This window comes from Microtus pennsylvanicus, chromosome 10 (genome assembly GCF_037038515.1).
Source record: "Microtus pennsylvanicus isolate mMicPen1 chromosome 10, mMicPen1.hap1, whole genome shotgun sequence".
Taxonomy (NCBI): domain Eukaryota; kingdom Metazoa; phylum Chordata; class Mammalia; order Rodentia; family Cricetidae; genus Microtus; species Microtus pennsylvanicus.
In genome coordinates this window covers 14,447,796-14,471,376 of record NC_134588.1, presented here as the reverse complement: position 1 = coordinate 14,471,376, position 23,581 = coordinate 14,447,796, and the positions used below count along the sequence as shown (strand labels likewise).

General features: G+C 49.9%; 1 protein-coding gene across 2 annotated transcripts in view; it reads left to right on the top strand.

The window, feature by feature from the left end:
- Window positions 1-11,135, top strand: part of Ralb (RAS like proto-oncogene B) — a 43,834-nt gene extending 32,699 nt beyond the window's left edge. For both annotated transcript variants that reach the window (XM_075987718.1, XM_075987719.1), the window contains exons 3-5: window positions 2,605-2,813; window positions 5,322-5,499; window positions 9,583-11,135. In XM_075987718.1, the coding sequence (XP_075843833.1) occupies window positions 2,605-2,813; window positions 5,322-5,499; window positions 9,583-9,702 (507 nt within the window). In that variant the 3' untranslated portion in view covers window positions 9,703-11,135. The remainder of the gene's footprint in view (window positions 1-2,604; window positions 2,814-5,321; window positions 5,500-9,582) is intronic.
- Window positions 11,136-23,581: the final 12,446 nt, after the last annotated feature.

Here is a 23,581-nt window from a genome sequence, read left to right as displayed (position 1 = left end):
TGACCCACTGAGTTCAATTAGGGTGCTAGCGTGAGCATCATGGGGGTTATATTTTGAAGCATAGTCTCACTAGATTGTTCGGGCTGTCCCCAAAGCTTGCAGTCCTTCTGCCTCTCCTGGGGAGTGCTAGGCCTGACCGGGACAGCTCAGTGGATAAGGCGATTGGTCACCATGCAGGTGTCCAGTAATCAATCACCGTGCAAGCTTGGGCAGTCACTGTTAGGAACCACTGTGCAGGCTTGGGGACCCGAGTTGAAGCCCTAGAGCCTGTGTGAAAGCTGTAACTCCAACACTTCTGTGGGAAGATCAGGGGTTCGGATAGGAGACTCTAGAAGCTCTTGGGCCGGCCAGCCTAGTATGTGCACATTGGTTAAGTAAAAGGCAGAGTGACCCTGCTTCAAAACAAGGTGGGAGATGAAGGTTGATGCCCTCTGACCTCCACATATGTACCATAGTACATGCTCTCCCAAACACACACACGCATACACACACACGCATACACACACACACACACACACACACACACACACACACACGTAATTTTAAAAAGTTCATAAAGGGGAGTTCATTTTATCAAAATATTTGGCTAAAGTGTCATTAACTAGTTAATTTTTTCTGTGTCTTCATTACCAAGTAAACCTTTAGGAAGGTTAATTTGCTTCTATTTTTCTTCTTAGCAGCTTTTGAATTTGTTTCGTCTTTTTGTGAGGTGCATCCTTATATACATTTGTAATAATCTGTATTCCTCCCCTTCCCCCCTCTTCTGCCCTCCCTCCCTTCTTCCCTCTCCCCTTCCCCTTCCTCTCCTCTCCCTCCCTCTTCCCTCTCTTTCTTTTCCCCTTCCTCCCCCTTCTTCCCTCTTCTCTCTCTTCCCCCCTCCCTGCCGTTTCTCTCCTCTCCCCTTCCCTCTTTCTTTCTTCTCCCCTCCCCTTACCATCCCCTTCCTTCCCCCTTCTCTCCCCTTCCTCTCCCTCCCTCCCCCTCCTTCCTTCTTCCTCCCACCTCTCTTCTCCCCTCCCTCCTCCTTCCCTCCCCTCCCTCCTCCTTCCCTCCCCTCCCTCCCTCTCCCTCCTCTTCCCCTCCTCTCTTCTCCCCTCCCTTTTTTCCCATCCCCCTCCTTCCCCTTTCCTTCCCTTGCTCCCTTTCCTCTCCCTCCCCCTCCCTCTCTCTCTTGTCCCCTTCCCTCCTTCCTTTTTCCCTCCCCTCCCTCTCCTCTCTCTCCCCTCCCTCTCTCTCCTCCCCTCCCTCCCCCTCCTTTCCCCCCTCCCTCCCTTCCTTTTGCACTAGTGAAGACAGCATCTCTGTGCTCTCTGGTTCTGAGGTTCTCTGTTGGATGCCGGTGCCTCCCCACCCCGCACGACAGAGAGGAAAGCATGCTCTGTGCACAGAGTGCAGATATTCTGTTTGGTGCCTGCCTTTGTGCTGTGCTCTCTTGGGCCTCTGTTGTGTTTCATTCTTGGGAATCTAATTTATCATATTTTTTTTTTACATGGCTTCTGGACTTTGAGTCATAGTTAAAAAGGCCTTCTCTACTTCAAGGTAATAAGGTTCTCATGTCTGCTCGCAGTGCTTGACTGATTTGTTTATTTACCCACGTGTGTGTGCGTGTGCATGTATGCAGATGTGTGCATGTGCATGTATGTGTGTGTATGTGCACATGCCTGCATGTACACATGCTTTTGTGCCTGTGGAGGTCAGAGAACACTCGCAGTCATGGTTTGAGACAGGTCTCATTGGCCTGGGGCTCGCTGAGGAGGCAGGACTTGGCTGGCCAGTGAGCTCCAGTGTCCGTCTTCACATCCCAGCGCTGGGATCATATACGTGGACTGCTCCCATGTAGGATTTATTTTTATTATTTTTAATTATGTGCCTGCCCCCGTGTGTGTGATTGTGTGTGTGTGAGTGCAGGTGCTCATGCAGGCTGGATGCATTGGATCCCTGGAGCTGGGGTTGCAGGCAGTTGTGAGCCACCCAAGGGTGCTAGGAACTTAACTTAGGTTCTCTAGGAGAGCAGTAAGTCCTCTTAACCGCTGAGCCATCTCTCCAGCCTCTGACCTTCTTTGCTGTTTTTTTAAATGTTTACGTGGGGCTCAACACCATCTCCTAACACTGCCCACCCCCGCCCCCACCCCCACCATTGGTTTTATTCTAAGCTTCTGGTTCCCCTCGCCAAATTCCTTTGGGATGATTTTTATACTTCTGTCCATTATGAATCCAGGCTTCCATGTCTCACCTTTTCCATTGTTTGTGTTATACTTTACACTGTATTGACGATAATGTCACCAAGAGTGCTGCTTGATGCTTGGCGTTCTCATCTGCAAATGGGGCTATCTGTACGTATTAGAGTAGAGAAAGGAAAGGGTTCCCAAGTGTGGTGAGCATGTCTGTAATTCCAGCATTTGGAAGGCTAGGAGTTCAAGACCAGCCTGAGCTACATAGTGCGACCTTGTCTCAGAAGGAAGGATGACTCGCATCCTTCGGTGTCTCCTTCAAGATGTAACAACTCCAGGCTCTCAGCCAGTATGAAGCTGATCTGGAATGTGGAGTCAGATGTAGAATCAGGCAGGGTCCTGCTGTAGTCCTTACTTCTGACTGCTTCTCCAGTTTGTAGAAGACTATGAGCCCACCAAAGCTGACAGTTACAGGAAGAAGGTGGTCCTCGACGGAGAAGAGGTTCAGATAGACATTCTGGACACCGCCGGCCAGGAGGACTATGCGGCCATCCGAGACAATTACTTCCGCAGCGGAGAAGGCTTTCTGCTTGTGTTCTCCATCACCGAGCACGAGTCCTTCACGGCCACGGCCGAGTTCAGGTGCGTTGAAGGGGAGAGCTGCGTCCTTGATCCCCCAGCCACGGGACTGAGGCTTCCAGGGACCTGAGTTGAGCAGACTGGAGACAGCTGGGCCTCTGATGAGGAAGAACTCTGCCACAGGGTTTCTGAGTCTCGGTACATTTCCATCCACCATGCACCTTGGTGCATCCATGTCTTAGGATCCCTGGATGTATCTTTTTTAAAGATTTGTTTGTTTTGGTTTTTCAAGGCAGGGCCCCTGTGGAGCCCTGGCTGTCCTAGAACTCCCTTGGTAGACCTGGCTGGCCTTGAACTCAGAGATCAACTTACCACTGCCTTCAGAGTCCTAGGATTAAAGGTGTGTGCCACCACACCGGACTTACTTTTATTTTTATTTATTTTCTGTGTATGGTTGTTTTGTCTGCATGTATATCTGTGTACCACATACATGCTTGATGCCTGTGGAAGTCAGAAGAGGTATCAAATCCCTTGGGACTGGAGTTACAAAAGGTTGTGAGCTGGGAATTGAACTTGGGTCCTCTAGAAGAGCAGTTAGTGCTCTTGACCACTGAGCTAGCTCTCCAGCCACCGTGTGTCTGTGAGTGTAAGTGCACATGCAGGCATGTGCTCACATGTATACGTATACTTGTGCTACAGGGAATATGTGGAAGTCAGAGGAAGACTTGAAGTTGATTCTCTTCCACCATGTGGGTTGGTTCCAGGACTTGAACTCAGGCAGTCAGGCTTGGTGCCAGGCCCTCTTCCTGGCTGAGTCAACTTAGCCTGACTGCAGGCTTCTGCAGGCTCTTTCTTGTCAGGAAGTCAGGTGACCCACCGAGGTAAAGGGAGACCATTTCTCAGGATTTGGAAGGCCGCTCCGCGAGCCAGGGAGGCGCCAAGGGCTGAACTCAGCCAATCTAGTAAAGAAGGCAGACAATATGATAGGACCTCTGGTCGTGCTTGTGGTCCTGGTTTCCTGCAACTACTCTGCGCATATGAAGGATAGAGGGGTCTCAGCATGAGCAGCTGCCTCCCTTTGCAGGTGTTTTGATCTTACCAGGAAGTGTCTACAGGGATAGCACGCTTGTCACTCTTGTGGTCACAACTGTGTCCTCTTCACAGTCTGACTTTTGAGGCCATTGAGGGTACACACACACACACACACTCACTCACGCACACACACACACACACACACACACTGCTTTTTTACTCCATTGTCCCTGTATTGGAATTATTAAACATTTTTGCAAGCTGTTGCTTTGACTTTGATGATGGGATTTTTGGTTTTTATTTATTTATTTTTGTTTGTTTATTTTATATTCCCCTCCTCTCTTCCTGTTCCCTCTCCCCACCTCCCTTCTGCACCCCCCCCCCCCCATTCACTCCTTCGCTGTCTCCATTCAGAAGGGGTAAGGCCTCCCATAGGAGTCAACAAAGCTGCATATCAAGCTGAGGCAGGAACAAGCTCCTCCCCCTAGAATCAAAGTTGGGCAAGGTGTACCTTCCTAGGAAATGGGTTCCAAAGAGGCAGTTCTTGTGTCAGGGACAGGTCCTGGTCCCCCTGTGATTTGCTTGCTCCTATGTCTGTGCAGCAGGAGCCTGCAGAGCCCGCCAAGTCCAGAAGAGGGCATCAGATCCATGGAACTGGAGTTAAAGACAGTTATAAGCTGCCACGTGGGGGCTGGGAATCAAATCAGGTTACTTTTAATCATTGAGCCAGCTCTCAGATCCTGGGTTGTTTTTTTTTTTTTTTTTGCTTTGTTCTGCCTTTTTTTTTTTTAAGGTAGTGTCTCATACAGACCAGGTTAGCCTTAAACTTACTATGTAGCCGAGATGCCCTTGAAACTTCTGGTTCCACCGAGTCCTGGGGTTACAGGCATGTGCCCCCATGCCCCGCCTGTAGGGTACTGGAGACGGAACCTAGGTTGGGCTCTGTGTGTGCAAGGCTAGCGTTTGCCTTGCCCCACATCCCAGCACCTTTCAGTTTGTTTTAATTCCTGAGAGTTCAGAGGGTTCCTTCCCTTCCTTCTCCCCTCCCTGTCCACCTCTTTCTTTTTCCCCATAAATCAGGAACCCTGTGGGGATGCAGGCTTCTCTATTGTAGGAGTGTGGGGTAGAGAGACCTCAGATGGAGAGAGACCAGATGATGGTGGGAAGCTAAGGGCCAGCCTGGGAAAGCCCAGGCCCATGGAGACCCATTTGAAATACTCCCCAAATAGAGCAGTTTCTCCTGTTCCTTTCCAAGCTTGTCAGATGTGCTTGTAAGCACCCAGGCACACTGTCAGCTGCTTGTAAAGTAACTTCTTACGCTATGCTGGCTTTCAAACAAAACACCTTTGTGTGTCTGTGTGTGCACTGTCACACCTCAGTGCTTGCGTGGAGGTTGGGGACAATCGCAGGTGTCATTTTCAGCACTCACCTGGTGGATCACGAGTCATCAGGCATGGAGGCAAGCGCCCTTATCTGCTGAACCATCTCACTGGCTGCTCTCTAGCTTTCTTCACCGTGTTCTTGACGCCTCACCCACAGGGAACAGATCCTCCGAGTCAAGGCCGAGGAGGATAAAATACCCCTGTTGGTCGTGGGCAACAAGTCTGACCTGGAGGAGCGGAGGCAAGTGCCCGTGGACGAGGCCCGGGGCAAAGCCGAGGAGTGGGGTGTGCAGTATGTGGAGACATCAGCCAAGACCCGTGCCAATGTGGACAAGGTAGCGTGGCTTCTGGGGGGTTCTTGGAAGACCCAGCCATCTGTCTCATTTGCTTGATGTTTAGTTTTAAGTGTGTGTGTGTGCACGCGTGCGTGCGTGCGTGTATGTGCGTGTGTGTGTGTGGATATGCCATGTGAGCGTAGGCACTCAGTGAGGTCAGAAGAGATCATCGAAAGCCCTGGAACTGAAGTTGCAGGTGGTTGTGAACTGTCTGCTGTGGGTCCTGGGAACTGGAAGCTGTTGTGACGTGGGTAGTGGTCCTCTATAAGAGTTGTCGTCTTCCTAACCACGGAGCCAGCTCTGCAGCTGCCCCAGCTGCCAGTGCCACTCCTCCTCCTCTGCCTGCTCCTCTCTTCTTTCTTTCTGACAGTGTCTCCTAATGACCTTGAAGTTTGATTGCTCTGCCCCCAGCTCCAAGTGCTGGCATTGTGGGTTTGATCACCACGATGGTTTGTCATTTTCTGTTTTTCTTTTTTCTTCTGCTCTTCTCTGTCTTTTTCTCTCTTTTTGTGATAGTCTCACACAGGCTAGCCTAGAGTTCCAGGTGTAGCTGAAGAGGACCTTGACTTCTGGTCTTCCAGCCCCACCCTACACTCCTTTGCTGCAATGGCAGGCGTGTACCACCACACCATTTATACAGTGCTGGCATGGGGGGAGCCCCCGTGTTCTCCTTTTACATCAGAGTTCAGGGTGTTACCACACACTTGAAGTAAGCACCTCACAGCTGAACTTCTCTCTGTTTTCACACCCTATAGTGTGGGCTCTTGCTTCATGTCCTGGACTTGTGAAATCAGTGCAGAGCCACGACAGGCGGAAAGGCCGTGTCTGCGCCAGATTGTGCTTAGCTACAGATCCCTTCTCTGTCTCATCTTCTTCTCAGTTCGCACCATAGTTCACACACACAGGCTGGTGCTGTGGGATGCCATCTCCCTTTGCTTTCTGCCTTCCCAGGTTCACTCAGCTGGTTCTGGAGGAGAGCTGAGCACTCTCAATAGAACATTAGGAGATGTCCCATTGAGAGGAGGGCTTAGCATTTTTTTTTCTAAGACAGGATTTCTCTGTGTCTTGGAACTCACTCTGTAGACCAGGCTGACCTCGAACTCTCAGAGATCTGCTTGCCTCTGCCTCCCCTCCCAAGTGCTGGGATTACATGCGTGTTCCACCACCGCCCAGCTGAGGGCTTGGCTTTGAGCAGGGGCCAGTGTTGACAGCACACCTCTGGGTAGCCTGGGGTATGGTGAATTGTGTTTCTTCATCAGCTGCTTTTTTGTTGTCTTAGAAATTGATTTGCTTTTAAAATTACGTTTGTTTCTTGGTGTGTGTGGGGGGCATTTGTGCAACTGTGTACTTGCGTGCCACAGCACACATGTGGGAGTCAGAGGTCAATCTGTGGGTTCTCTCCTTCATCATGTGGGCCCCAGGGAATTGAACTCAAGTTGCCAGGCTTGGCAGCAAGTTCCTTATTCACTGAGCCATCTCCCTGACTCGCTCTCTCCCTATCTGCCTGTCTGTCTATCGACAGGCTCTCATATGACCCTCTGTGTAACAAGCACTAGAATTCTGTCTGTCTCTCTCCCTATCTGCCTGTCTGTCTATCGACAGGCTCTCATATGACCCTCTGTGTAACAAGCACTGAATTACTGGTGCGGAGCCCTGCACCTGATTCATGGTGTCAGCGTGGGACCCAGGACTCAGCATCTACTGGACAGTGCTCCACCAGCTGCCACACCCAGCAACTGCCTTTTTTTATATTCTGATCTGAACTCTCCCCCTGCTTCCTGCGATGCTCAGACTTCTGTTCTCCTCCCATCATCTAGCTGAGGAAAGGAAGAGGTGGGACACATTAGAGACATGGTCACCCAATGTAGTCCTGGCTGGTCTCTGCCTCCCATGCCTTTTATTTTTTACAACCCAAGAGGGCTGTCTGGTTATGGTGGCGTCAGCCTTGGATCCTAGTACTCACAAGACAGAAGCAGGTGGATCTCTGAATTCAAGACCAGCCTGATCCATATAAGGAGACCTTGTCTAAAGAACAACAACAAAACAAAAAGAGAAAGACTTTCTCGGCATGAAAATGCTGATGTTGCTTTTGAGGTGATGAGATTCGAGTCTCTGGGGTCTCTTGTGTATGGGGTGTTATACATCGTATCCCCCTCCTCTCCCTGGACGAGCTTTTACCTGCCAGGCGACCCAGCGGGGACTTCTAATAGAAAGGCTGTGGGAGAGTGCAGGTGGCATTTGAGCTGAATGCACCCACGCATCTCCCCTGCCTTTTAACTTAGGATGAAACAGACATCTGTCACTTTGACTGGTGGCTGTGGCTAGCTTAGGGGGTGTAGAGGTCAGTCTGAGACTCTTGGGGTTCCCTTCCTGTACCTGGCACTCGAGGTAAGCTCATATGGAGTGCCACTCCAGAAAAGCAATCTTGGTTTGCTTGGTTTTTGAAGCAGTAATTCGTGTAGCCTAGGCTGGTCTCAAATTTGTTCTGTAAAGGATGACCTTGGATTTTGAACCTTTCTAGATTGGTGGCATCATGCATGGCTTGTGTTTTTCTTTCTTTCTTGTTTGTTTTTTAAATTTTTTCTTTATTAAAAAAAAATGACAGGACCTCATCTATCCTAGGCTGGCCTCCAGCTCGTATGCAGCCGAGAAAGACTCTGATTTTCTTGCCCTCCCGAGTGCTAGGGTTACAGGTTGTACCACCAGGCCTGGTTTACGTCATGCTGGGGAATCATTCCTAGGGTCTTGTACATGCCAGGCAGGTACTCAGACAACTGAGCCACATCCCTAGCCCTCAGCTTGCTGTTCACCTTGGTCTGTGTCTGAGAACCAGATCTTGGTGGAGATAAAAAAGCCTGTGTTCCTTGTCACGCTTCCAGTTTCTGTGGGAAATCTGCAGTGTGTCTTCGCAGCATGATATTTTGTCTGCTTGAGAGTAATCAGCCCTTTGGTGATTGTGGTAGCAGAGAGCAAAACCCAAACCTCATGGGCCAGTGATAAGGCCTGCTTGTCTTTCCTGATAAAATTCCTCTTGGCAGTGGGGTGAAGGGGCGGGGGGGGAGGTGTGGGGCTGGGTGTAGGGGAAGATGAGGAGGAGTTCTGTGATGAGACTTCTCTTTCCCTGTCCTCCCCAGCTCTCCAGTGCAGAAGCCTGCCTTCCTACTTCCCATCCCCTTGCTTTCTCAGATTTGCCCCTGGCCACTTTTAAAGTAGGGTTTGGGGAGGGGCTGTCACTTACAAAGGCATTCTAGCCTTTGTCATCAAATGTTCATTCGTGTGTGTGTGTGTGTGTGTGTGTGTGCGTGTGTGTGTGTTTGTGTGTGTGTGTGTGCATGCGTGTGTGTGTGTGCGTGTGTGTGTGTGCATGCGTGTGTGCATGCGTGTGTGTGTGTGTGCATGTGTGTGTGTGTGTGTGTGTGCATGTGTGTGTGTGTGCCTATCCATGCTGTCGTGTACATGGTGTCAGAAGACAACTTGTGGGAACCAGAACCTTCTGTCACCATGTGTGTCTCAACTGCGGAACTCCATCTTGCATGCTCGGTAGCGTTTCTGGAAATGGGAATAGACCCACAGGTGCCCGCTGCCCTCCAGACGTTTGTACCCAATGCCTCCATTCTAGATCTGTTCTCTGCAGAAGCATCTTTTACCCTTACAGTGTTCAGCTCTGAAGGGCGGTGACAGGCTCGTCCTGCCCCCGCTGACAGCCGTGCGGAATGGAAAAGGGCTGTTTCACCAAAGCTGATTTTTATCGCTGTAGCTGCTTCGTTTGTTTGTTTATTTATTGTTGATACTTTGTTTTAATGGAGCAGGCTCGTAAAAGTAAGCTTGGTAGCTGGGGGTGGACTCAGCTGGTAGAACTGTTGCCCTGGACTTCCCTTGCCAGTGCCATGTGACCACCCTGGGAGGCTCTGGAACTCCTGGCCACGCAGTCAGTTGGAGGCCAGCCTGTGCTACAGGAGTCCCTGCCTCAGAGAACAAACGAATGAATGGCTGCATGTTCGTGTTTCCTGCCAACTGAGCTGCTTTCCAGTGACTAAATGGCTCTCCCTCTTTATTCTGCCCTCCCTTCCTCCCCGCTGCCAGGTGTTCTTTGATCTGATGAGAGAAATCCGAGCAAAGAAGATGTCGGAGAACAAGGACAAGAACGGCAGGAAGAGCAGCAAGAGCAAGAAGAGTTTCAAAGAGCGATGCTGCTTGCTGTGAGCCGGGCGCCCGCGGCGGAGCGCAGAGTGGACCACGCTGCACGCCAGAGGCTGTCCCCAGTCTGGCTTCCTCCAGTTTGGCTTCGCTCTCCACAGCTGCATTCACGATCACTTCTTTAAATGGGACAGATATCTGTGCATCGGTGGCTGACAGAAGAAAGGCACCTTTGTGTGGTAGATCTGTTAACGTCAGCAGGAGCTCCGAGGACCTGCCCCCCCCCAACCATGACAGCCACCATCTCTAGGGACATAGTGCTGGAGATCCCAGACAGCTGAGTTGGGATGACGAGGAAGCATACCGTCACAGTATCTTCTTCTCCTGCTGTCTAGGACACAATCATCTTTCGTTTGAAAATTAAAATGCCTCATTTTGGATCCGCGTGGTGTACACGCCTGTAGTCCCAGCACTTTGGAGGGGTAAGGCAGGGAGGGTATCCTGAGGTCAAGGCCAGCCTGGGCTACCCAGCAAGGCCCTGTCTCAAAAAGAAAAAAAAATTAATGTCTTATTTTCTTAGGTTTTAGAAAGGGGTCTCTGGTAAGACCCTTGTCAGTTCTTATCAGTTTAGAAGTACACAGAAAAATCTAAGCTCTGATAATACTGGGGGAAAAAAGGATTCTTTTCTTTCTTTTTAAAAATAAACTTCGGCAACTTGGAAGCAGAATTAGAAAGATGAACTTCACTTGGGCCAGACAGGCTGAGCCAAGCTCCCTGGCCTTCGAAGCGAAAGCGGGGTGCTGTTCTCTTCGTACTTAAGTGCCAGCCAGGTGCTGGCTGCAGGCTCTCTCTCCTCAGCGCCCTATTTGGTGAGGGAACTTTCTTTGGGGGAAACGCAGGCCTGTGCTCTGTAGTGGGCTTGCTTTTTCTGACTAGGTCATTTTCATATCTTCTGGTCGCCAACTGTACCACCAGCCGTATCTCTGGGTCCCTCTCCACTCCACCAGCAGAGGCCGGGCAGTCCTATTCTTTTTCTTCTGAAAACTGTGACCAGTACGAATTATGTCCCAGAACATAAAGCCAGTGCCAGCCCCAGCCCTTCCTGCTCCCTCTCCAGAGACGCCAAAGCTCCCAATTTACAGGTAAAAGAGGGGAGGACCAATGGCCTGTAGCTCCCCGGCAGGCGGTTCTGGTGGTGCTGAGATGACTCAGGTCCCACAGGCTCGAGGCCACTCTCGCATCATGGGGAAGGGGACACTGGGGCAGCAGCCTACCCTGAGCGCACACACTCCTCCCATTTTTCAGAAGTGAACATGTCATGTTTAGGTGCCGCATGTGAATCTGGGTGGGGAGAGCGGGAGCCCCTCACGTGGACAGTTTGACAGAGGTTGTGGGAACTAAGGTCTGATCCCTGGAAACTCATCTGTCACTTCCAAAGAACCATGGGCCTTTTTGAGTAAATAATAAAAAAAAATAATAAAATAAAATACACTTTTCAGGATTTTACGCTTTTGCCTGCGTGCTGCCACGTGGAATGCTCGTGGAAAGGAATTAGCAGGTAGTTGTTATTTTTAGCAGCTGTGCCGCCTATCAGACACGCGTTACTTTAGTGAATCCCATGGGCTGGGAAACACAGCTATAAATATAAGCAATAATTGTACCTTCATCTCTCCTTTGGGAGACATCTCCATCCTCCTTAAAGTATAAAACCTTGACGGTGATTACACTTGTGCTAACAGGAAGATTTCGCTGCCGTGAAAACCGGCATGTGAGGCTAGAGGGGGCTCAGTGAGTCAGAGCCGTGCTCAGAGGCTGGAGAGATGGCTCAGCAGTTAAGGGCACTTGCTGTTCTGTCAGAGAATCCAGGTTCAATTCCCAGTGCCGATATGTCAGCTCATAACTGTCTGTAACTCCAGTTCCAGGGAATCTGATGCCTTCACACAGACATGCATACAGGCAGGCAAAACACCAGTTCACTTAAAATAAGAATAAATAAATCATTTTTAAAAAATTAAGGGCACATGCTATGAAAGCATGACCTGGGTTTGAAGCCCCACACAGGTATAAAAAGCCAGGTGTGGCCATCTGCAGGTCTGTAGCCATAGTGCCATGGAGTGGAGGCAGGAGGATCACTGGGGCTTGCTGGTGGTTGCTCTCCAGTCACGAGGTCCAGTGGACATCCTGTCTCGATGGAATGAGGAGAGGGATGATAAAGCAGGACCCCCTTCTTCTTTCTGTGGTCTCTGTCCTTGTAAACATAGCTGCACACATAAACCACATACCTGTACTACATGCACACACTTATAAAACGTCTCAGATCATTCCACTGCCTAGTAAGAAATTCATCTTGATTTCATTGGCAGACATGCACTTACTAAACTAGATGAACTGTGGTATGTGAGCTTCCTTCATTTGTGTGTGTGTGTGTGTGTGTGTGTGTGTGTGTGTGTGTGTGTGTGTACGTGACAGGCGTGTGTGGGCACAAGTGTCACCGTGCACACATGGAGGTTCTCTCCATCCCCTTTATGTGGGTTCTGGGCATCAAGTACTTGTACATCCAGAACCTTCTCATCAGCCAGAAACAAGTTTAATTCATACCAACAGGATGGCTCACTGTGCAAAGGAGAAGCTGAGTTCAGTCTCCTTGATCCACAGGCCTGAAGGTCGTGTGTGTTCATGCTTGCCTATGTGTGTGCATATTTGCCTGTGTGTATGCATGCATGCTTGATTGTGTGTGTGCATGCTTGCCTGTGTGTGTATGCATGCATGCTTGATTGTGTGTGTGAGTGCTTGCCTGTGTGTGTGTGTACATGCTTGGCTGTATGTGTGTGTACATGTATGCTTGCTTGTGTGTGTCTGTGCATGCTTGCCTGTGTACAAAGCATTGTCTTTAGCTCTTTTTTTTTATGGTGATGCACTCTCTCCTGACCCTCGTCGCTCTCATCTCAGTCAACCCCCCCACTCCTCCCGACCTGTCCTTTGCTCGGATTCAGGATTTTGGCTTTGTGTCCCATTGTGACCATCTGTGTGAGCCCAGGACTGGAACTACCCACTGGAGCCTGGCAGGGTCACCAGTGGATACACAACGGAAAGCAAAGGTTCCCCTCTTCTGCACCTACCAGTAAGAGAGAGTTGGGTGGTGAAGATGGCCCACCCACCTTCAACCCCTCCTCCCCCTACCTCTGCCTGACTACTACTACTTTTTCTCCTCCTCTTCCTTTCAGTTCCTTCTTCCTCCTCTTTCTTCCTCCCCTTCCTTTCTAATTTGACAGGGTCTCAATCTGTAGCCCTAGCTGACCCAGAACTTACTATGTTCAGAAGTCACCTGCCTCTACCTCTGAGGTTCTGGGATTGAAGGTATGTGCCACCACAGCCTGACTCTTGACAGACTCATCCTTGTGCAGACCCTGCACAGGCGGCAGCAGCTGGCAGCGGCGGCTGCCTTGACTTCCGGATTGCACCTGCTGTGTCTTAGCCAGAAGATGGCATCTCAGAGCCATGGCCCATAGCTTCCAGCTCTTGCATTGTCTGTACTTGCTTTACACACGCCCCAAAGTGTTAGAAGGGCATGATATGTGTGTGTATGTATGTATATGTATACATGTTTGTGTATATATGTGTGTGTGGTGTGTATGTATATGTATACACGTGTGTATATGTGTGTGTATATGTATACACGTGTGTGTAGATATGTGTGTATATGTATACGCGTGTGTGTATATATATGTGTGTGAGTGTGTGTGTGTATGTATATAAACTTTAGGATTCAGCATGACTCTGCCATTTGTTCTCAAGTTTTCTTTTAAATGTTTAGTTGGAGACATATTGGCGCTCAGTCTTGCCTTTTGTCTGGGTATCCTTTTTCCAGATACCGTTTCCTCTTGGCAGATCCGAGTGGAGGGACTCATGGACCGGCCCCCAGGCATGCTTCTTTTGACTGTGGCAACCCTTTGCCATTGTCTTGCTATAAGCTTCAAGTGAGGATGTTTTGGACTCCCTGTGTTCATTTGTCCCTTCTTTCTGTCTTTGTCTGCAAGGCGATGAGTTGATCGCCTAGCTCGATATCTACTTGTGACCTCTTCTGAGATGGCATCTTATAGCCCTGGCTGGCCTCAAACTCAGAGGTCTGCCTGCCTCTGTCTCCTGAGTGTTGGGAGTAAAGGCGTGTGGCACCATGCCCAGCTGGCTTCAGATTCTGTAAGTAGTTGAAGATGACTTGAATTCCAGATCCCCCTGCCTCCACCACTCGAGTGTGATGAGTATGAGGGGCACCATTATGCTGGGGTACACAGTGCTGGGGCTGGAAGCCAGGGCTCCCTGCCTGCTAGGCAAGTGCTCCACCACATCCCCGCCTTGCCAGTAATTCTTACGGATTTTCATTACTTACAGATAGAAATCATTTCCTAAAAGCTGATTTACCCAAATAATAAAAACAAACAGAACATTATTGGTTAAAACTCATAGTATAAACATAAGAGACCACTACTTCTGCTCACTGATCAAACCTTAGTTTGGGTGGGAAGTTGGAGATGGGATGAAGCCTTGGCCCGTGGCACACCTTCCCTTCTGCATAAATGCAAACACGAAAGAGTGACAGGTGCGCACGGGAGATGCTGGGGCCTGGTTCACAGTGGAGTGTCTTCATGTCCCAGGATGGCAGTCAAAACTGCTGTGGAACTTGACTCCAGCGGTGTGAGCTACTTTTGTCCTTTGCTCAGATACCCGACAAAAGCAACTGAAGGGAAGGACTCACATTTGGAGGGTGCAATCCATCACAGTGGGGATGGCGTGGCGGCAGGAACGGGCGGCAGCTGCTCACACCGTGTCCGCAGTCAGGCCACAGAGAGATGAATGCCTATGAGTTTTCTTAACTCAGTAACCTAGTCTAGATGATGCCCTACAGACAGCTCGGTCTGTTTTCATGGTGGTTCTAAATTCTATCAGGTTGACGATCAAGAGAAAATGTACCAGCAATCCCCCTGAATGTAACGGGCGTCCTGTACTGTGCTGGTCAGTTCTGCTATTGGAAAAAATAAGGTGAGGGCTAGGCAGATGGCACAGCAGGTAAAGGGCTTGCTGTGCAAGCAGGAGGACCTGAGTTCAAATCCTGAGCACACACATAAAAAGCAGGGCATGGCTATGACTAGCTGCAGCATTGGGGGTGATGGAGGGGTGGAAATAGGAGGGGCCAAGAGCCTATGGGCCAGCCAGCCTAGCCAAGATGTTTCCCTCTGGTTTATCCAGAGACTGTGATGAGAAGGCAGGTAACAGTGGAGGGTGATGTCCAGTATCATTCTCTGGCCTCTGTGTGTGTGCACACAGCACAAAACCCTGCACACCTACATGCACACGGCACACACACACACACTAATAGAACCAAGTTTTCATTTTATTTTTGTGTTTTGTGAGACAAGGTCTTACTCGCTCTGTAGACCAGGCTGGACTAGAACTCACAGAGATCCACCTGACTCTTCCTTCTGAGTGCTGGGATTAAAGGCATGTGCCACCATGATCAGCTTAAACTTTTTTTTTTTTTAAAGAAAGCAAGTATATATGTGCTTTAAGTTTTTCCCCTTCCAGAGACACTTGAGTTGACAAAGAAAATAGGACCCCGTTGTCCTTTTTGTCTTCCGTGAGAAAACACAACTGCTTCCTTGGACATAGGAAGAGGGCCACATGTTCCAGAAACACTGTCAGAGCCCCTTTTAGTGTGAGCCCACCTCTGCCATTCGCCTTCAGCCCTCGCCCTGCGTGGGTGTGCCTGGTTGTGCTTGGGTGCATAAGCACACACATCTTCCTGCATGTGGAGGCCAGAGGCAAATGTTGCCTGTCTTCCTCCAGCTTATTTTAATGTTTTAAAATTACATTGATTTATTTTCCAAGAAGAGGCATGTGCTATGGCATGCCTTTGGAGGTCAGAAGACAACTTGCCAGAGCTGGTTTTTACCACATGGACTCCAAGGGTCCAACTCAGGTCGTCTGGCTTGGTGGCAAACACCCTGAGCCATCTTTTCCCCTTTGTTCTGTTTTCCAAGAATGGTGTTTTGCCTGTAGGCAAATCTGTGCAACACCTGAGTGCAATGCCGGCAGGGGCCAGAAGAGGGCTTTGGATCCCCAGGAGTTAGAAGTATAGTTGTGAACCGACAAGTGGGTGCAGGGAATTAAACTGAGTCTTCAGGAAGAACAGCTAGTTCTCTCAGTTGCTGAGCCGTCTCTCCAGCCCCTGAGCCATCCTTCTGGGATGGGGTCCTTCCTCGGAATGCACAGAACGTATAAACCAGTGACAGGACACTCCATGGTGTGCTTAGGGGAAGGTTATTGTAGATAGGAGATCAAACAGGCTATCAGGTTGGCTGCAAGTGTCTTTACAGGCTCTGAGCTATGTGATGGCCCATTTTCCCCTCCCTCCATTTCCTGTTTTATGGAAGTTCTTTATTGTCCAGAGAGGCTAGTTTACTATGGCTGACAATTTTAAAAGGTGATATTTCTTTCCTTTTCTTTCTTTCTTTTTTTTTTTTTTTGTTGTTGTTTTTCGAGACAGGGTTTCTTTGTGGTTTTGGAGCCTGTCCTGGAACTAGCTCTTGTAGACCAGGCTGGTCTCAAACTCACAGAGATCCGCCTGCCTCTGCCTCCCGAGTACTGGGATTAAAGGCGTGCGCCACCACCGCCCAGCTTTCCTTTTCTTTAAAGAAGTAGTGTGTGTGTGTGTGTGTGTGTGTGTGTGTGTGTGTGTGTGTGTGTGTGAATATGTGTGCTAGACTAAGAGGTGAATGTTCTACTGCCATTCTCTGTCTTGCTCTTTTGACAAGGTCTCACTGAACCTGGAGCTACACTGACAGCCGTCAAGCCCAGTCTTTCTCCTGTCCCCACCCTCGTTGCGCTGGCATCCAACTCCTGCATGGCCCCACTGCGGGTGTTGCATGAGCACTAGGGGCTGGAGCTCAGCTGGAGAGGTCTAATCCTTGCCCAGAGAGTGCTTTCACCCACTGGGCTGTCATCTCTCCAGCCCAAAGGGAAAAGTTCAAGTGCTGTCTTGAAATACATGGACGATGCACTTGTCTCATCACAAGAACAGGCCAGCAGAGGGCTGTGCGGGCAAGGTTTGTGCAGCAGAAGCAGCAGAGAGGCCACACGAGGTGTAGAAGGGATGCTTGTCTTCACTGAAAGCCTGGAGAAATCCCATGTCACCTCCAGCTGTGGCCTGGTGACCTGCTGGCGAGGTAGCTTCCTAAAGCCTTTGGAGGTACGGAACTTAGAGGGCCGGCTCCACTAGCAGCCTGCGACTGGAGAAGGATTGGAGCATCTTCTCAGGGCTCTGTGTTTGGTGGGCTGGGATTCTAACTTGGTGCACCTGCAGTAGACAGTGGGGCTAGGCTGCACCAAGCAGGGGAGCTCCTGGAACACGAGTGCTCTGTGCTGTGTGTGTTTTCAGAGCCCTGGGTTATAGCATTAGCAGACAGCCACAAAAGTGGTGCCTGTGTCTGATGTTACCACGAAGGCAATGAAGAAGTAACTCTTCGGTAATGCAATGAGAAAGTGACTCTGGTAAATATTCTATTTAGCAAATGGAATTACCCCACATCTCCCTTTTGAGACAAGGTCTCATGTAGCCCAGGTTGACCTAGGAGTCCCACATGTAGCCGAGGATGGCCTCAAACTCTTCTGCTCTTTTTACCTTTACCTCCTGAGTGCTGGGATTGCGGGTGTTGGCCGCCAAACCTGGTTTATTTGGTGCTGGGGTGGGACCCATCCATGCTAGGCAAGCACTCGTCCAACAAAGCTACATCCCCAACCTCCTCTGTTTTTCCATTTCTATCTGAACCTCTCACAAATGAGTAGTCAACACAACACAGAAGATACAGGCAGAGAAAGTTAGGCAGGCCGTCTGGGACTCCTGCCTAGGGGAGGCTTGCTGCTGTGCCCGTGTTCCTGCATGGTGTCTGGATTTATTAATTTTTTTTAAAACTCTTACTGTGAAGAAATGGTGTTTTTTCCCTGGTGGCAGAGTAGGAGGGTATATAGAAGTGATTTAAAATTGCATTGATATTGGGCCGTCGCATGGTTGAGCGCTGCGCTTACCGACAGACCTGACAACCTGAGATCATTCCCTGGCACCTATATGGTGGAAAGAGAGAACTTACTCCTGAATCCTGTGCCCTGGCCTGCACACACGTGTTTGTGTATGATGTTGTGTGGGGTCACTCTTCTAGAGGTCAGAGAACGGCTTCAGGGATCTGTTCCTTCCATCATGTGGGTCCTGAGGGCATCTCCTCCTCCTCTTCTTCTTCCTCCTCCTCCTTTCTTCTTCTTCTTCTTCTTCTTCTTCTTCTTCTTCTTCTTCTTCTTCTTCTTCTTCTTCTTCTTCTTCTTCTTCTTCTTCTTCTTCTTCCTCCTCCTCCTCCTCCTCCTCCTCCTCCTCCTCCTCCTCCTCTTCTTCTTCTTCTTCTTCTTCTTCTTCTTCTTCTTCTTCTTCATCTTCCTCCTTCCTCTTCCTCTTTCTCCTCTTTTTATTTTTTCGAGACAGGGTTTCTCTGTGTAGTAGTCCTGGTTGTCCTAAGACTCATTTTGTAGAGCAGGTTGGCCTCAAACTCACGCCTGCCTCTGCTTCCTGAGTGCTGGGATTAAAGATGTGCGCCACCACCGCCTGGCTGGCAGTAAGAACCTTTAACAGCTGAGTCACCTCAATAATCTTTTGGATTTAAAAAAAAATTCAAAAAGATCTCTAGTATCTCAGGGTGGTTTGAACTCACTACATAGTTGGAGGTGACCTTGAACTTCTGGTCTCCTGCCTCCTTACACTCCCTCACTTGCTGGGATTGCAGGGCCACTACACCCAGCGTATGCCGTGCTGGGGATGGAACCCAGGGCACTGTTTGCTGGACAAGCACTGTACCAACCAAGCCATAGCCCCAGCCCTACACTTCTGTTAAATCGAGTTTCCAGGAGTGGCTCTCTCCTTCACAAGCACTCAGCATTCCAAGTTTCTAACCCAAAGCTTTGACACGCAGTTAGAAATGGTTTGATAAACTGATAAACTGGGCGGTGGTGGAGCACGCCTTTAACCCCAGCACTCCAGAGAGGCAAGAGGATCTCTGTGAGTTCGAGGCCAGCCTGGTCTACAGAGTGAGTTCCAGGACAGCCAGGACTACACACACACACACACACACACACACACACACACACACACACACAAACATAGAATGGTTTGATTAAAAAAATAATTTACTCTGTGTAGGAACATTGCCTTTCTAATTTGGAGGACAACCATGTGTTTGTGGGTGTGTGCATGTGTATGTGTGTGCATATGTGTGTGTTGCACTTGACAATATCATCCCTGGAGGAGGGGAGGAAGGAGACAGTAAGCCGTGCTCTCTGACTGACCTCCTTGGCTGCCCACCCTGGCCCGTGAGGAGCAGAGAGGAGGGAAGTGGCCCTGGCATGGCCATGGTGGGATTCTGTTGCTGTGCTCCAGTATCTTTCAATTTTCACATTTTATTTCTTTCTTTCCTGGGGTGGACATCTGCCTGCCCTGGCACACATGCAGAGGTCAGAAGACAACTTGTGGGAGTTGGTTCTCTCCTTCTACCATGTGGGTCCTGGGCATCCAACTTGGGTTATCAGCCATCCATAATCCATAACCCCTTTTAGGTATCACGTCTTCTATAGGATGTGAAATATACTTGTTTTGTAAGCTTCTATTTCTGAATGACTTTTCAGAAGCTTGTTCTGTATAGGCTGGAACAAAGCTCAGTTAGTAGGGTATTCCCCTAACACCGGCTCCATTCCCAGCATGGAATAAACTGGCATGGCAACATATGCCTGTAATCCAAGCACTGAAGAAGTGGAGGCAGGAAGTCAACGCGAGGCCAGCTGAGGACAAATGAGACTGACAGGAGGGAGGGAGTGAGTGAGGGAGGGAGGCAGGGAGGGAGGGAGGGAGGGAGGAATGGAGGGAGGGAGGGAGGGATAGATGGAGGGAGGGAGGGAGGGATAGATGGAAGGAGGAGGGAGGGATAGATGGAAGGAGGAGGGAGGGATAGATGGAAGGAGGAGGGAGGGAGAGATGGAAGGAGGAGGGAGGGAGAGAGGGAGGGAGGGATAGATGGAAGGAGGAGGGAGGGAGGGACAAAAGGAGGGAAGGGAGAGGGAGGTCAATCAGTCAGTCTATTGTGCAGAAAGAGATTCCAGCACACTGATCAAGCCTAAGCCTGGCTAGACTGCAGCTGTGGTTCTGTAACTAGATTTGAGCCTGTGAACTCCTGACTATACTCAGTGTGGAATTTGCAGGCTTTCCCATCTCTCTGTTGTGCTGATAATACCCTTGTTAAACAATTTCAACTGAACTCTAGGGCTGTGGTGTAGACACTAGCTTAGCATGTAGAAGGCCCAGGTGCAACCTCTAGTGCCCAGGTGTGTCTGTGTTCCCGGTACTCAGGATGTAGAGGGAGGAGGATCACAAGCTCAAGACCAGCCTGGGTGACAAGAGAGTCTTTCTAAACACACCCCCACACCCCCACACACTCAAACTCCCTGCAAGTCTATCAGTGCCAGGAAATCAGTGGTGGCACCACCACCAGACTCCTGGCCAACACCAGCCTGAGTTGCATTCAGCTGGTACTCCATTGCTCTGGTACTGCGAACAGTGCTGGCTTCAGAAATGTCACTTGGATATTTTATTTATTTACTTATTTGTTATTATTTTTATTTTAGTAAGGAAGATACATATTCACAAAACACTGCAGGTTAGATTGTACCATCCAGAGCCTCAAAGTGCTTACAGGACAGCCTCGTTTTGCTGGCCTGTGGTGCACGGCTGCGCACGCTTTGCAAACACTCCACTACTGAGCTGCAGCTCCAGGCCAGAGCCCAGCATTCGTAATTCAATATTTTATGAGCTTATTTGAACAAAATATATTAATTTTTCTATACTAGAATAAAACATTTTTAACGTTCTCAGTGGGCCGAGTGCTGGCCTGGCGTGCCTACAGCTATGGGCTCCATCCCCTCATCACATAGACTGGTCACGGGCGTCATAGCAACCATACCATTCTCAGCCACATAGCCAGCCTGAGGATATCCTGAGATACCTGAGAGCCTGGTTTGTGTTCTCTCTCTCTCCTCTCTCCCCTCCTCACACCTCTAATTCTTTACGTGAGTCAGCTCGTGTGGCCTTTCTGTCTTAGGGTTTTATTGCTGTGAAGAGACACCCTGACATCAGCAACTCTCATAAGGGGAAACATCTCATTGTAGCGGCTCACAGTCCAGAGGTTTAGTTCATTATCATCATGGTGGGGAACATGGCGGCGTGAAGACAGACACGGTGCTGGAGAGGTAGCAGAGAGTTCTACATCCGGGCCCTTAGGCAGCAGGGAAAGACTGAGCCACTGGCCCTGGCTTCAGCTTCTGAGACCTCAAAGTCCACCCTGCAGTGAGTGATACATTCCTCCAACAAAGCCACACCCACTCCAACAAGGCCACACCTCCCAATAGTGCCTCTCTTCATGGGCCTATGAGGGTCATTTTTATCCAAACCACCACACATTCACTATGCAGTCTAGCCTGGTTAGTCAGTCCTCCTGCCTCAGACTCCCCAGTGCTAGGAGGGTGGATGTCAACTACCACGCCCAGTTCACTTATTCTTTATTGAAAATAAGATCTTGTGTACAACTCACAATATAGTCGAGGTTGACTTTGAACTCAGGTCTTTCTGAGCTAGAGTTAAAGGCACTTGCTACCCCTCCTAGTTTATAAAAGAACTAGTTTATGTGGTGTTGGGGATAATCTCAGGACATCATAATACTAAGCAAGCACTCTACCTCCATATTCCCAGCTCCCAGTGCCCCATTTATTTTTATTTGGGCAAGATGTTACACACACACACACACACACACACACACACACACACACACACACACACACACCCACACACACACACACACACACACACATACACACACACACACACACACATCTTTTAGCCACACCAGGCTTATTCTGCACTATCTGCAAACACCTGGCTCCACCTAGTGGCCGCAGGAGGGTCGGTTTTCCTGGGAGAGCCCTTCAGACTGGTCCTTGCTGCTGCCTAGTGAGGGTAGCAGCTTTGCTAACTCCCTGGAAGCGGATTCCTGAGCAGAGCGCTTGCCTGAATCACTCCCTTGACAAAGGTCCAAACACAGTTGTCGGGTTTAATGACCTGCGTTATTATGGGCTTTGGATTTTGCGTGTGTGCCAAGCCAAAGCATGAACAATACACAAACTCTTAAGGAAAAACACTATGGCGGAGTTGGGCAGACAACATAAGCCCACTGTCTGTGAGGGCTGGTGGTTTCGCTCGCATTTTTATTGCATTAATCAATTTGTATTGCAGAACATAGGAGGACTGTTCCCACAGTGAGTTTTGTTTACTGAGAGAGATTGGGAAAGTAACAGGAGAGCCCTAATTCCTGCCTGCTACCCCAGCAGGCTCCTTCCACATGAATGTAAGTGGGCTGCAACCCAGCCACACACAGCAAGGCCTTGGACTGCGCTTCCCGCCCCCCCAGCACCCAGACCTTGGTTTTGAAGACACATTCCCTCGGGGGCATCAGTCCCTGTGGTAGCCGCTCTGTCATTTTGGCTGCCATCACACGAGATAGCCTTTGCGTCAAGGACTGCTCTCATTTAGCCCAAACAAGCTGACTTCAGAGGCCAGGGCCAGCCAGTCCAGTGGGCTCACTGCTCCCATAGGCAGGCAGGCTGGGCTGAATGTTGACCGTGACCACATGTACCGCGGGGCACTTTGAGCACATTCTATTTGGGTGGGTGGCAGGTCATGACAAACTATCTTGCCTCAGGCATGTCTTATTCTTTTGCAACACCCGAGCCCCATGTGTGTGGGTTAGCGCTGTGGTGACTGTCCCACAGTGGCTGGGGTGGGGGGAGGGTATAGTTCTGGGAACCAGGCTCACCTGGAAGCCCTGCAACCCAGCCTTGCCTTCTGAGGTTCAGGGCATAGCTGGCAGGGGAAAGCGGCTTGCATGTGATGGGATTGTGACCATATGTTGCTTTCGGTTTCAAAGCAGACTTTTAATAGCAGTTTCGTGTTACCTAGCTAAAAGTAGCTGTGCGCTCCTTGCCGTGTGTTCACACCTCTTCTCCCTTGTCCTGGATCATTTGTTCTGTGCTCCCTAAATTACCCATCCTTCTTGAGTTTAAGCACTAAAAATCCATCTCCCGGCTCCTGCCGCTCACCAGCACAGGTGCTATGTCAGCGGATTGCTCCCTCCACCCGGTCCTCTCCAGTCCTCCGTCTTTCCCCACCTGTAAGCAGCCAGCGGTTCCCTGGCTAGCCTCCAAAGCACTTTTTTTTTTTATCCCTTGATTGGGGTTTTATTTTAAAGAAGAAAGCCAAGCACATTTTTAACAGCCACAGCCAGATGGGGCTGAGCTCTTCGGAGGCAACGCAGAGGCAATAAAACCCCGAGAGTTGGTGCGGCTAACCTAATGAGAGGTGCTGGGGCTTTCTGCCAGCTCCCAGCCCTGCAGAATACCTGTGCCGTGGAGGAGGCACGTGACCTCCAGCAGTGTTTCTCTAGCTTTCTCTGTCCTCACCGCTGGTTTGTGCTGGGCCTTCCTAGCCCCAGGCTTTTCCACCCCTGCGTTGGGCAGTTTTCACTCTGTGCTCCGAGGTGATTTGTAGCACTGGATGGCCCTTGCCCTTGCTGCTGCTGTCCCTTGTGGCTCCCGTTCCGTTCTTTTCGTTTTAATTGCATTGGATTTGTGTGCTTGTGTGTGCACCTGGACACATGGTAGAACACATGTGGAGGGCAGAGGACAGCTTCCAGGAGTTAAGTCTCTCTTACTGTGTGGGTCCTGGAGATCACCCTGGATCGTTAGGCTTGGTGGCAAGTGTCCTTGCCAGTGTGCCATCTCACAGACCCCTTCGCGCTGTCCACTTCGCCCA